This window comes from Gossypium hirsutum, chromosome D06, assembly GCF_007990345.1.
Source record: "Gossypium hirsutum isolate 1008001.06 chromosome D06, Gossypium_hirsutum_v2.1, whole genome shotgun sequence".
Taxonomy (NCBI): Eukaryota; Viridiplantae; Streptophyta; class Magnoliopsida; order Malvales; family Malvaceae; genus Gossypium; species Gossypium hirsutum.
The window spans coordinates 32,933,704-32,945,630 of NC_053442.1; the positions used below are offsets into that span (position 1 = coordinate 32,933,704).

General features: G+C 33.8%; 1 protein-coding gene and 2 long non-coding RNA genes across 4 annotated transcripts; 2 read left to right on the forward strand and 1 right to left on the reverse strand.

Annotated features, from left to right (window-relative positions):
- Positions 1-265: 265 nt before the first annotated feature.
- Positions 266-1,913, reverse strand: LOC107901679 (uncharacterized). Its single transcript, XR_001685361.2, has 3 exons — positions 856-1,913; positions 641-747; positions 266-558 (listed from the first exon to the last, which is right to left on the reverse strand). It is a non-coding gene; the product is annotated as an uncharacterized lncRNA (long non-coding RNA).
- A 393-nt stretch (positions 1,914-2,306) lies between these two features.
- LOC107900078 (protein STRUBBELIG-RECEPTOR FAMILY 5) lies at positions 2,307-8,778 on the forward strand. Of its 2 annotated transcripts, none has more exons than XM_041095898.1 (16): positions 2,307-2,448; positions 3,227-3,359; positions 3,462-3,533; positions 3,650-3,715; positions 4,178-4,249; positions 4,334-4,405; positions 4,911-4,982; positions 5,073-5,138; positions 5,276-5,341; positions 5,426-5,757; positions 6,176-6,444; positions 6,547-6,818; positions 7,216-7,336; positions 7,694-7,830; positions 7,921-8,077; positions 8,397-8,778. In XM_041095898.1, the coding sequence occupies exons 2-16, from the start codon at positions 3,244-3,246 to the stop codon at positions 8,523-8,525; spliced, it is 2,019 nt and encodes a 672-aa protein (XP_040951832.1). In that variant the 5' UTR covers positions 2,307-2,448; positions 3,227-3,243; the 3' UTR covers positions 8,526-8,778. The 2 variants fall into 2 exon arrangements, with proteins under 2 accessions (XP_040951832.1, XP_016681280.2); XM_016825791.2 differs by having other exon boundaries at positions 2,404-2,789.
- Positions 8,779-10,414: 1,636 nt separating this feature from the next.
- On the forward strand, positions 10,415-11,927 carry LOC107901680 (uncharacterized). Its single transcript, XR_001685363.2, has 3 exons — positions 10,415-10,985; positions 11,079-11,214; positions 11,322-11,927. It is a non-coding gene; the product is annotated as an uncharacterized lncRNA (long non-coding RNA).

An 11,927-nucleotide genomic window follows, 5' to 3' on the forward strand; every position in this document is an offset into this window, starting at 1 on the left:
AAACCAAACCAAATCAAACCAATCCATCTTTTCTTTTCTTTTTCCTTCGACTTGCTTTATTGTAGTTCTAACTTCTTGTTCATGTTCTTTTCAAATCAAGAAATTAATTTCCAAATTCGGTTCTTGCTTCTTGGGTTCCAAATCGACTTCTTTAAATGAGATTTTTACAACCCTTTAGTCGAATTACTCCTTTTCGTAAGATCTCTTTGTTTTTCTTTGTTTGAGTCATTTTCTAATTTGTTTAATTATTTTCTTTTAGATATTCTTTTTCAGCATTAAAACTCCTCAATATTAGTTTCTTTTCCATCAATAAAGCGTCCCTACATCAAAATGTATTTAGGAATTTTTACAACCCTTTACAAAATGAATCTAGGAATTTTTATAGGAATCTATGGCTCCTAAATCTACCTCCTAAGTTAAAAATTATAGTCTGGAAAATATCATGGAACTATATTCCAACTCGGGTCAACTTGAACTACAGAAGGCTTTCAAACAACGTGACATGCGTTGGGTGTGGCAGAGCAGCAGAATCCACAAATCATATATTTCGTGCATGTCCTATGGCAAGAACAGTATAGGAAGAGTTATTATTCTCAGAAGTATTACAAGCTCCTTATATGGATTTTGTACAGTGGCTCACCTGGGTTTTTGAAAAGAACTCCCCCAATCAACGACGGATCTTTTACTGTGCTCTTTGGGCAATATGGGGAGAAAGGAATAAGAGAGTGCATGAAAAGACTAATAGATCTAGGAAAGAGATAGCATTTTTTATAAAGAGATATATTAGTGAATTGAATTAGATTGAAGCAAAAGTACCACAGGTTAAAATAGGAGGCAGAGAGTGGAAACACCCACCGGATCAGTTTGTAAAAGTCAACTTTGATGCAGCCTATGATGGGAACCTACGGCAATCGGCAGCAGGAATTGTGGCTAGGGATAGCGAAGGAAATACTCTTTTATCATGTACAGAGATTCATCATCATCAACTCAAATAGGCAGGGACATGCAATGGCCAAACATTATTATTGAAGGGGATGCATTATCAATTATAAAGAAGTGCAAACTAAAAAGTTATGATAAATCTATGATCGGAGCATATATCCAAGATATACATCAGCTACTGGAAAAATCTGGAAAATGCTATTTTGAGTACATTCCCAGAGAAGCGAACAGCCTAGCACATAAACTAGCGATGGAGACATTAAAGAAAAAAGAAAGTCTTACCTGATTGGAAGAGTCCCGGGGTATGCTGAGAACCTGGAAGAAACTGAAAAAAGGGCAGGAACAAATGTGGAGAAGAAATGAAAGGTTACAGAAAAAAGTTGTATAGTGGAAATTCAAAGGCGTGGTGGACAAGGCTTCATTGAAATCTGGAAACGTCTCATTGATGAAATGAAAGATGATTTTGAAAAAACTGAAATGGATTTTTCTGATTAGGCAAGATATGATGGCATTTAGGGCCCGTTCTTCTGCCCGTTTTAGAAGCACTTTTAGGGAAAAAAGTCCTTCTTCCTGAAAAGGAAGAAAGAACAAACTCCTTTTCTTCAAAAAATTTCACTGTTAGAAAATCACTTCTCTCCAGATGCGAAGCTAAAAATTTCTCCTTTTCTTCAGCTTGAAGTGCTTTTGGCTGGAAATTGACCAAATTAACCTGTCTCTTCTCCCACAAACGTTCTTTCCCCTCTTCTGCTGGTTCTTTGGAACTGTCTTCTCCCACAAACTTGCTTTTGGCTGAAAAGAATAGAAATTTGATTTCTCATTCAGGTTATTAGGTTCTAGAGGATTCTGATTTTTATGTTTTTTAGGGCTGTTTTCTAGTTTCTTTTAAAGATTTGGACTATAGGTTTTTGCTTTGTTCTTCGGGCCAAAACTTGCATCTGGTTTTAGCCTGATTGTTTTGTGCTTTTCATTTTTAAGTTAATAAAAGCCCAAACTGAATTAGTTTCAAAAAAAAAAAACTGTAGGATTTTTTGACAAATAAAAAAATGTGGTTAACTAATTACAGAATTTTGAATTATATTTGCAACACACTTTTGAAATGCCAAAATCATTTTCTAGCCCTAGATACCATCATTTTACAAAAGCAGTGCAAATATTGGAGAGGCAGCTTTAACCAAATCACAAATTAATTTCTTCAGCTAGCAAGTTTGGGTTACGATATAGCTAGGTACTATATTATTAATAATTTGGCTATGCACACAATTTTATTTTTGCAACCATTTAATCTTTAAAACTTTGAATATGATCTTGATTAGGAAAGCTAAAAATAAGTGAAAAAGAGAAAGAAAAGAGTACTCTACCGTACCTTATATTAAGAAATAGAAATATTTGTTATATTATGAAAGGTGGCGGGAAGGAAGTGTTAGAAAGATCCGGAACCATTGGAAGGCTCTTATTTTATTTCTCCTCAGCTTCGCCACTTTACATCTCCTCTCACCGTTGTTAGAGGTATCCTCCTCTTAACCAAATTTAGCTTATTCGAAAGAGAAAAAAAGAAGAACAATATACGAAACATATAGAAAGAAAAGGAAAGAAACAAAGAAAAAATACACCAAGGGAAACCTAAAAAGTTTCTCCGTTTTTAGGAGATTGTTGTCATTGATGTTTGTTGATTCCTTTTCCTCCTACTTGGGTTTATGCATGAAAGGAATTGAACCCTACATTCCAACTCTGCCTTTTCGTTGGGTTTTTCTGGCATTGGAACATGCATTATTTTGTTGCAAGAAGTTTCCTTCTTTTTCTTGGTACCCTTGTTTCTTTTGTCCATTCCAAGACAGATTCCCCAGATGGTATGTATATAATATGCCTTATTAAACTTTAATCTTTAAGAAACTTTCTTTTGCTGCAATTCTTGATATGCATGTTATTTAAGAATTCAATCCATGTTTGTTGCTCCCTTTTTTACTCTTATTTAGATTCTAGAGAATTCAACAAACATATTATATTTGGCAACAGTCAATTGCCTATGTTATGGGGATATTTGATGCTAATTATACATGTATGTAAATTCTTGAAATTCGAAATAGATCCCTTTGCTTTGTGAGAAAAAAAAGAGAGGCAAATACACTAATTTCTTCTTATATTATCATATGTTTGATCATTGTTTACATTATCTCCCTGCAAGAATTATCATTTTTGGCTTAAGAACTCGGATGTCTAGTGCATTAACATAAACATAATTCCTTCTGCATCGCAATTTTGACGCTCGGTAATTGTATTCTTGTAGTTTCTGCCCTTAATGTGATGTTTAAAAGCCTAAATAGTCCAGACCAATTGAGTGGTTGGAAGGATAGTGGTGGTGATCCATGTGGTGATGGCTGGAAAGGGATCAAATGTTCAGGCTCATCTGTAACTGAAATGTAGGTTATTCCCATACTTCTGTTATTCTTCCCTATCTGTCTGGGGAACCAGTCTTGCATTTTATATATTCAACAGGACATAATTGGATTAAAATCTTGCAGAAACTTAAGCGACCAAAAACTCAGTGGACAATTGGGGTACCAGTTATCGAGCTTGTCTTCAGTAAAGATCTTGTGAGAACTTGCCTGCAGAAATAAGCAATCTTTAATGTTATATTTTCTTTCTTTAAAAGAAATTACCTATTGGAAAACATAATATGAAGGCTGTGCATTTTTTGGTCCTGATACAGTGATTTGAGCAAAAACAATCTCAATGGTGATATTCCATATCAACTACCTCCCAATGCTCAACGCATGTAAGTCAGCTGATCTAAGTTAATCAGCATGAAAGCTTTAATTTTTTTTTCTTCTTTTCTTTGCAAGTCATATTCGGAATATAACTAATGGAGTTCCCCAGTCTGATCTTAATTTTGTGGCCATTGGTTTTCCTGTTTTAAAGTCATGTTGCTTGCAGCTTTTAAAAATGGTGTAAATTATTATTTAGTTTATTTCTTAAATTTGATTAGTTAAAATATTCCTCATCTTCATTGTCGGTAATGTGTAAAGGTCAAGACTAACACTTTGTCTTTCTAGCTTTACTTAATCAAATGATCTAAGTAAGGTTAATTTGTTTTTAAGGCAAACACCATCTGCTAGAGATATATCTTCCGAATGATGGGAAAGTTTCTTTTTGATCACTTTGATCTACACAACATATCCAAGTTGCATTTATTTCTTTCTCTATAGTATCTCATATATCTTATGAGCTCAATTTGCAGAGACCTTTCTGAAAACAATTTTAATGGTAACGTGCCTTACTCGATATCTCAGATGACCAACCTTGAAGACATGTAAGTGAAGTATTTGTTTCTTTCTATTTTCATTACAATTTCATCAGTTGTTACCATGTCTAAATATTTGGTTGGTTGCTGCAGAAATCTAAGCCACAATCAACTCAAGGGTCAGTTGAGCGATATGTTTGGCAAAGTCCAAAAACTTAAATCATTGTAAGTACAGCATAAATCTTAAAACTGTATGTGAACATAAATTTAATGTAGATTTTAATATATTAACTTTAATTTTGAACAATTGTATACTTAAAACTTTGATTTTAATTTTAATTTTAACTTTGATTTTAATTTTAATATTCATAACCATTAACATCATTATTGACAGTAAGATGATACCATTTTAAGTTTATTTATTACATAAATGAACAACTTTATTTATTCAACATAAAAATAATTGGATTGATTTATTATTATTATTATCATTATTATTATTATTATGCAATTGAATCAAGATTGAAGTTTATGCTTACAATTCAATCAAAATCAAAGTTTTACATTTATAGTTGTCTAAAATTAAAGTTTATGTATGAGATTGAATATTGAAACAAAATTTACCTATATTTTTGAGATTTATCCAAATTATTGGTGAAAAGAAGAAAAACCCTTTTCTTCTTTGCAAACGTTACTGCTCAGTTTCACTAACTTATGAACTGACTTACAGTGATGTATCCAACAATCAACTATCTGACAAGCTTCCAAATTCATTTGCAAATCTTACAAATTTAAACACTTTGTAAGTGGCAAAATTTTCTTATTCCGTATTTTATTTTTTCTCTTTACTCTTACAAGTGCTTTACTGTTAACTCTGTTTTCACTTATACAGGCATCTACAGAACAACCAATTCACTGGTTCAATAAATGTCCTTACTGACCTTCCCCTCAATGATCTGTACGTGACTAGCGGATAAAACTTGTTGAAAATGATAGTCTTCTGTTCTTTTCTTTTTTTCCCTTTTTCTTCCGGCGTTAATGCTGATGAAAAATCAGGGAGACCTTACACCTCTCTGTAACTTTCGTTTCTTGCAGGAATGTTGAGAATAACGAATTTACTGGATGGATTCCTAATGAGTTGAAGGGGATTGACAATCTAAAGTGAGTATCGTACAATATTTCACTTTTATAATTCTTTTAGTTCCCTGAAAGTTGTTTCCTGACTTGTAATCATCACTTTGGAAGAACCGGAGGAAATTCTTGGTCAACTGGGCCAGCTCCTCCTCCACCCCCTGGTGTACAACACCGTCGCCGTCCCGCTACAGAAGAGAAGAAAAGTGAAGGTCCAAAGAAATCTCTTCAGAATGGATTAATTATAGCTTTTTCATGTTTAGGTGGACTTGCTCTTCTCCTTCTCCTTCTCCTTATGTTTGCATTTACAAGGAGAAGAAGGTCACCTCCCCCATCCTCGCTTTTCCTCGATGATGATAAGATGAGTGGGCGTAAAGGTTTTACTCCCCTTCATTCACAAGAGTTAGGCGCTGAATCATATGTTGGCATTTTGAAAGAACCCAAAGGTATACTTTTGTTTGTGGTTTCTGCATGTAGCAATCACATGTAGAGTTGCCTCCCTAACTGTTTGAATTGTGCTCATTTAGCATAAGCATGAAAGCATCCATGTTTCAAGTGCAGTATATGCTTCTTTTCCTACAATGCATGGTGCCAATCAAAATATACTTTTATGTGAATATATACATTTATACAAATACACATATTTTTGGGATTTGCAAAAAAGGCTGGACAAACTTTTCAAGCAGATATTTGTTACTGTCACTCTTAAGAGTTTTGCACAGAATAGGTACATGTTTTATATATATCTTGACCGGTTACTTCCTATAATTTTTTGCCTTTTTGGCATCTTCTGATTGCTTGCTAACTAACTAATAATTGTTTTCCATTGATCAATTTAACTGATTAGTTATCTGTTGATGACAGATTTTAAGTCAATGGATCCAGGTAATGGAGATATTAAGTCTTTGCTAAAATCTCCATCAATGGGCCTTAGACGTTCGGTTTCAGGTCGTGTGTCCTTCAGTGAAAATGAGTTTGCAAACCGTCTGAAAGGAAGAAGAAGCACTTCTGTTCAAGCTGTACCTTATTCTTTGGCAGATTTGCAGAAAAGTACTGATAATTTTGCACCAGGTCGACTTCTGGGCGAGGGCTCCATTGGTCGTGTTTATAGGGCAAAATATCCCGATGGAAAGGTTAGCATTTTTTTTTTGTTCTCCCCTTCTCTTCATTTCTTTTTAACTATATATCTAAGGTGCCATCTCATTTGCTCCTGTATGTATATATCTTGGTCTCAGGTTTTAGCAGTGAAAAAGATAGATTCCTTACATTTTCAAGGCCAGAAGCCTGAGGAATTCTCAAAACTTGTTACAAACATCTCTAAGCTTCACCATCCTAACATTGCTGAACTTGTTGGCTATTGTTCAGAACAAGGGCATAACATGCTAATACATGACTATTTCAGGAATGGCTCACTTCATGAGTTCCTACATTTATCAGATGACTTCAGCAAACCCCTAACTTGGAATACCAGAGTTAGAATAGCTTTAGGTGTATCCAGGGCTATTGAGTAAGTCACCATACATTCTTTTTTGTTTTCAATAATTCAGCGTCTTCTTCTATTCCCTCTGTTTCGGTATTGGTTAGATCAAACAACAATAGCATCACTCCGAGATTTTAAAATCTACAATGTTTACAAAATTTAACACATAGTGTTGGTGTGTACTTCAACTAGCAGTTTCAAACTTTAACTTGAATACTTAATCCATATATGCTACGCTCACCACTTTCGAGTTTAAATTGGACCATGAGTTTGCTCAGATAACGCCATTTTCTTAACTCATCATGATATTGCATTGTCTTGCCAAAAACTTTCACCTCCTACTGAGTGATGATACAGTATCTTAGAAATGTTGCTGGTCTTTTGCTTAAAAATTTAGCCCTGTGGTGGAAATTGCTTTGTTCAGGTATCTCCATGACGTTTGTTCTCCATCTATAGTTCATAAGAACATCAAGTCATCCAATATTTTGCTTGATCTTGAACTCAATCCTCATCTATCTGACTACGGCATGGCAAGCTTTCATCTGGTTAGCATATCCTGAAATCTAATAGATTCCTTTTTTATTTGGTTAGAGAATAAATATGTCCTCCGCTCAAAATTTTGATAGAGTTGCACGAATTTCTGATCAATTCAAATATACCCTGAAAACTGGTTTAACTTTTCTAAGTATGTTTAAAAATGTTTTGTTAGTCCTGCATGCAAATCTATTATGAAGGTATGTTAATAAAAGAAGCTTATCATCTCTTATATTAGGAATGTATGGAAGCCATTCTGCATTAGTATTTCAACCGTGAAGATTACCTTAGAAAAATAAAGTTGCAACTTCTTGCCTTCATATTTTCTATGAAAGAAGTGTAAAGTTTTTCGAAACAATTCATTTCAGCGTACAAGCCAGAACCTCGGGATGGGTTACAATGCTCCAGAATGTGCACAACCATCAGCATACACACTAAAGAGTGATGTTTACAGTTTCGGGGTGGTAATGTTAGAACTATTGACTGGTCGGATGCCTTTGGATAAGTAATCCTAAATCACTCAGTCCTCCTATCATTTAGCCAAATGAATTATAGTGTCTGAGTTAATAGTTGAATTGCTGCTTCTTTTTATCAGTCAAAGACCAAGATCAGAACAGTGCTTAGTGAAATGGGCCAGACCTCAGCTTCATGACAATGATGCACTGGCAGGAATGGTTGATCCTGCCTTGAGGGGCCTCTATCCTCCCAAATCACTCCCTCCATTTGCTGATATTGTTGCCCTCTGTATACAGGTGAGCAACAACATTTCAATCATCAAAATATCTCTATTGTATTCGGACTCGGGCATCTGATATGGGTAAATGTTTAGCATGGTATGCTTCATTTTATTCCGTTGCACAATATCAAAGTGCCATGTTATCATATAGTCCAAAATAGGGAAAAATTGCAAGTTTCAAAAATAATGTGGACCAAAAAAAAGTCTAGGGATTAAGTTGAGAAAAAATGTCAAGATTAGGGACAAAAATGTTGCTTTGTCCTTTCAATTTATCATCTTCCTAAACAAGTTCTAACAATCTTTTGTTTTTTTTCCCTTCTGCTTTCTTTGTTCAGTTGGATCCTAATCTTAGATCTTCAATAGCTGAGGTGGTACAGGCATTGGTACGATTAGTTCAACAATCAACCATAAACATGAGAGAAGATCTTTCAGCTTCTTGCCGGACAAACGACTCTGAATATTAATATGTTTGACTCTTGCCATTATTATTATTTATTATTCTTTTTGTTTTTGGTTCCATAGATTATTGTCATTCTACTGTATAAATTTCTAGCACATTTAAGTTGAGAAGAGCTTTTTTTTTTTTTTTCTTTTAAATGTTTCCATAATGCACCTGCTTGTAAAATAACATAGAATCTTTAGGATCTCTATTTTCTTTGATAATAATTTCTTCCATTATCAGAGATAAAGTTTTTGGAAATAAATTAGGGTTGAATATTTTGGAAGTTGAATGGATTTGAATTTTAAAATAGTGTAAATTTTCTAATAAAATTCTTAAATATGAATCTAATCATTTCTCTAAATTATTAAGGCTAGAAAAATGATAAAAAAAAAGAGAAAATAGAAATGAAATATGTCAGTACATATTATTATTTAATATTTTCTCCGTGTTAGTTGTTACATTATCTAGGGTTTGTTTTTTTTCTTTAACAAATAGATGCCATTTAAACTTGGAGAAGAAATCAGTTAGAGGTGACTATTCGATGAAGTCGAGTCAAATTAAATCAAAAAATTTTGAATTAGTTAAGTTGATGAATCCTATTTTAACAATCGAATTCAATTTGAATTTTTTTCGAATCAAGTCAAAAATTTTCAAGTCAAGTCGAGTCGAATTAACGAATCTTATTATTTATACTCAATGTTTCGTTTACATGATTGTTTTACTAGAAGATGAAGTACAAGCTTTTAGATTAGTTTTGAATAAATGAAAAAAGGAGAGTGAGGCAATTCGAGAAGGAAAGTAAGACTAATGGGTAAATATTTATCAAAACAATCTAGTTTTGCGACTTGATATTTTTTACTTTTAACTGTAGAACTGGTAAACATTTATCAAAACGACGTAGTTTTACTTTTTCTTATTTAGATTTTCGGATAACTCGAATTAGGGGTGAGCATTCGATCAAATTAAGTGAAACCGTTCGAGTTAAATTAGAAAAATTAATAATATTAAATTAAAATATTGTACAATAACTATTTCTATGTTAGAACACATAAATTTGAAACAATATATATTTGAAAACTTTTTTAAAGTAAAATAATAAAAAATAAGATATTTTAATATGATAAACTTGAATCATTACTCACTTATTTAGATTCCATAATTATTATTTTATTAATTTTTTGATATATTTTTAGATTTTTTTAAATTTATACTTTTTTTAAAAATACAAAATTTAAAATTTTTATAAATATTTTGAATTTTAAAAATTATTTTCAAATTTTGAAATTTACTTTGATATTTTTGCAATTTTTGTTAAGAGATCAATTTGCTCATTTTCAAAATTGACAGGGCCAAAACGACATTTTATACAAGAGGTGATCATGGGCGGGGCGGCCCGGCCCAGCCAGACGGCCCGCCCAAAATATAGGAGGGTTCATGTAAAAATATAGGATCGAAATATGAGTTTGGACAAAAAACGAGGCCCGTTTAGAAAACGTGCCGGGCCTCGAGCATCACTTTTTTGGCCCAGGCCCGGCCCAAATATATAATAAATATATATTTTTTAATTTTTTAATTTAAAATATTTTAAAATACTTTTTTTATTTTTTTTATTTTTAAAATAATTTTTTGGTGTTTATTAAAAAATGAGCTGGGTCGGGCCGGGCTCGGGCTTAGGAATTTTTTCCTGGGTCGAGCCTGGACAAAATTTTAGGCCCATATTTCAGGCTGGGCCGGGTCTGGGCCTAGTACACGGGCCAAAATATTTTTTCTGGGCCAAGCCCAAACCCGACCCATGATCACCTCTATTTTATACTAATCTGTTATTCAAATTGTAAAAATTCAACTCAACTCAACTCAAAATTCGAAATTTCTTATTCGAGTTGACTTGAATAATTCGAATAACTCGAATAACTTAATTCAATTAACTCAAAATTTAAATTTTTTTCAATTTTTTCGAATTAAAATTTTGCTCACACTAAAATCAGTTACAATATGACCGTAGGTGTGGCCCAACCATTGTTTAACTAAATGGCGCCTAGGGGACCTCGAAACAGCCTAACCGCATTAAAAGCGCCAACAGTAAACAAAGGTAGCAAAACCAAAACAGCTAAACAAAATAAAGATAACAAAACAAAAACCAGAAAAAGAAATGAAAGCCCCTGGATCTAAAACCTTTCCTCTCCAGACAACTTTCAAGCTTTTCTTAGCACCAGTAAATCGTCGAGGTAACCAGAAAAACTCATCATGTTCTGATTGCAACAAAACTAGAAAACCTCTCATCAGGCCTTCGAGTTCATTGGACAATCCACTATCTTCGAATCCAGACTCAGCCTTTACAGATGGTCGATTACCCCAACCCCTCTCCTATCCTTGTCAACGAGCCTTTCGACCTCCTTCGGGACTTCCTCTACCCAATACATGGGGTAACCATACTGTCTGCCTTCCATCGCCAACCCATGTGTCGTCACATTAGCCTCCCGAGGTACGAATCTAAACTGGAGGCTCCTAAACTTGGCCCCTCTTTCCTTAATATCTTTTATGAGATTACTGATGCTAAATTTGTCCTCTTTTGCAGATTTCAGTTACCGGATGACTGTTAAAGCATCCCCCTCGACACACACATATCGAAAACCCAGCTCTTTTACAAAAGAGACCATCTTCAAACATGGTCGCGCCTCAGCCATGGTCGGATCCAGAATGTTCTCCCACGGGTAAATGCCCCAATAAGAGATGGCTAATTTTCTACATACCATTAAACTGCTTTTCATAAAATCCTCTGCTAACCACTGTTTCCAACTACGTTGCATGTTGATTGTAGAGAGAACCACACCAACCCCCAAGGACGTGCTTCGAGAAAACACAATCACGGAACAAATGGGACACCGATTCCTCCTCCACCTTACAAACTAGACAAAGCGAATTCACAACAAGCTTACGTGACTTTAGCACCCCTACCGTTGGCACAAAAACATTAGTTATTTCAACTTCAAATTCAAATTCAAATTCGATAAATTGAGTTTGCAGAAAACAATTTTATTAGGAAAAATACCAAATTATTTAATCCATAATAAAAACTCATGCAATTTGTCCAACGTTCATAGTTTAAAAATCCCATGCCACAGTTCAATAGTCTATCATAAAATAAAATCCAAAAAAGAGGTCATAAAGTCCATAAAAGTTCAAAACATAAGAAAAGTTCAAAACATAAGAAAAATTCATAATCGTAAAAGAAACATTTCCGAGAGCATCATTGACGACCAAATTTGAGTATTAACCACGAGGATTATATGAAAACACATAAGTAATATGGGTGAGCTTTGAAAGGCCCACTGTGAGATCAACATAAGTATATTCACATACATACCAAAATATATCAATCACGACATATCAAACATCAAAATATTTATAAATTATAACACTGATA

Excerpts from the sequence above, each read along its gene's own strand:
- LOC107900078 (XM_016825791.2), top strand. The coding sequence starts at position 2,705 with ATGCATTATTTTGTTGCAAGAAGTTTCCTTCTTTTTCTTGGTACCCTT. Across the intron at positions 3,360-3,461 it reads GGCTCATCTGTAACTGAAAT|AAACTTAAGCGACCAAAAAC; the intron begins GTAGGTTATTCC and ends AAAATCTTGCAG. Across the intron at positions 5,342-5,425 it reads AAGGGGATTGACAATCTAAA|AACCGGAGGAAATTCTTGGT; the intron begins GTGAGTATCGTA and ends TCACTTTGGAAG.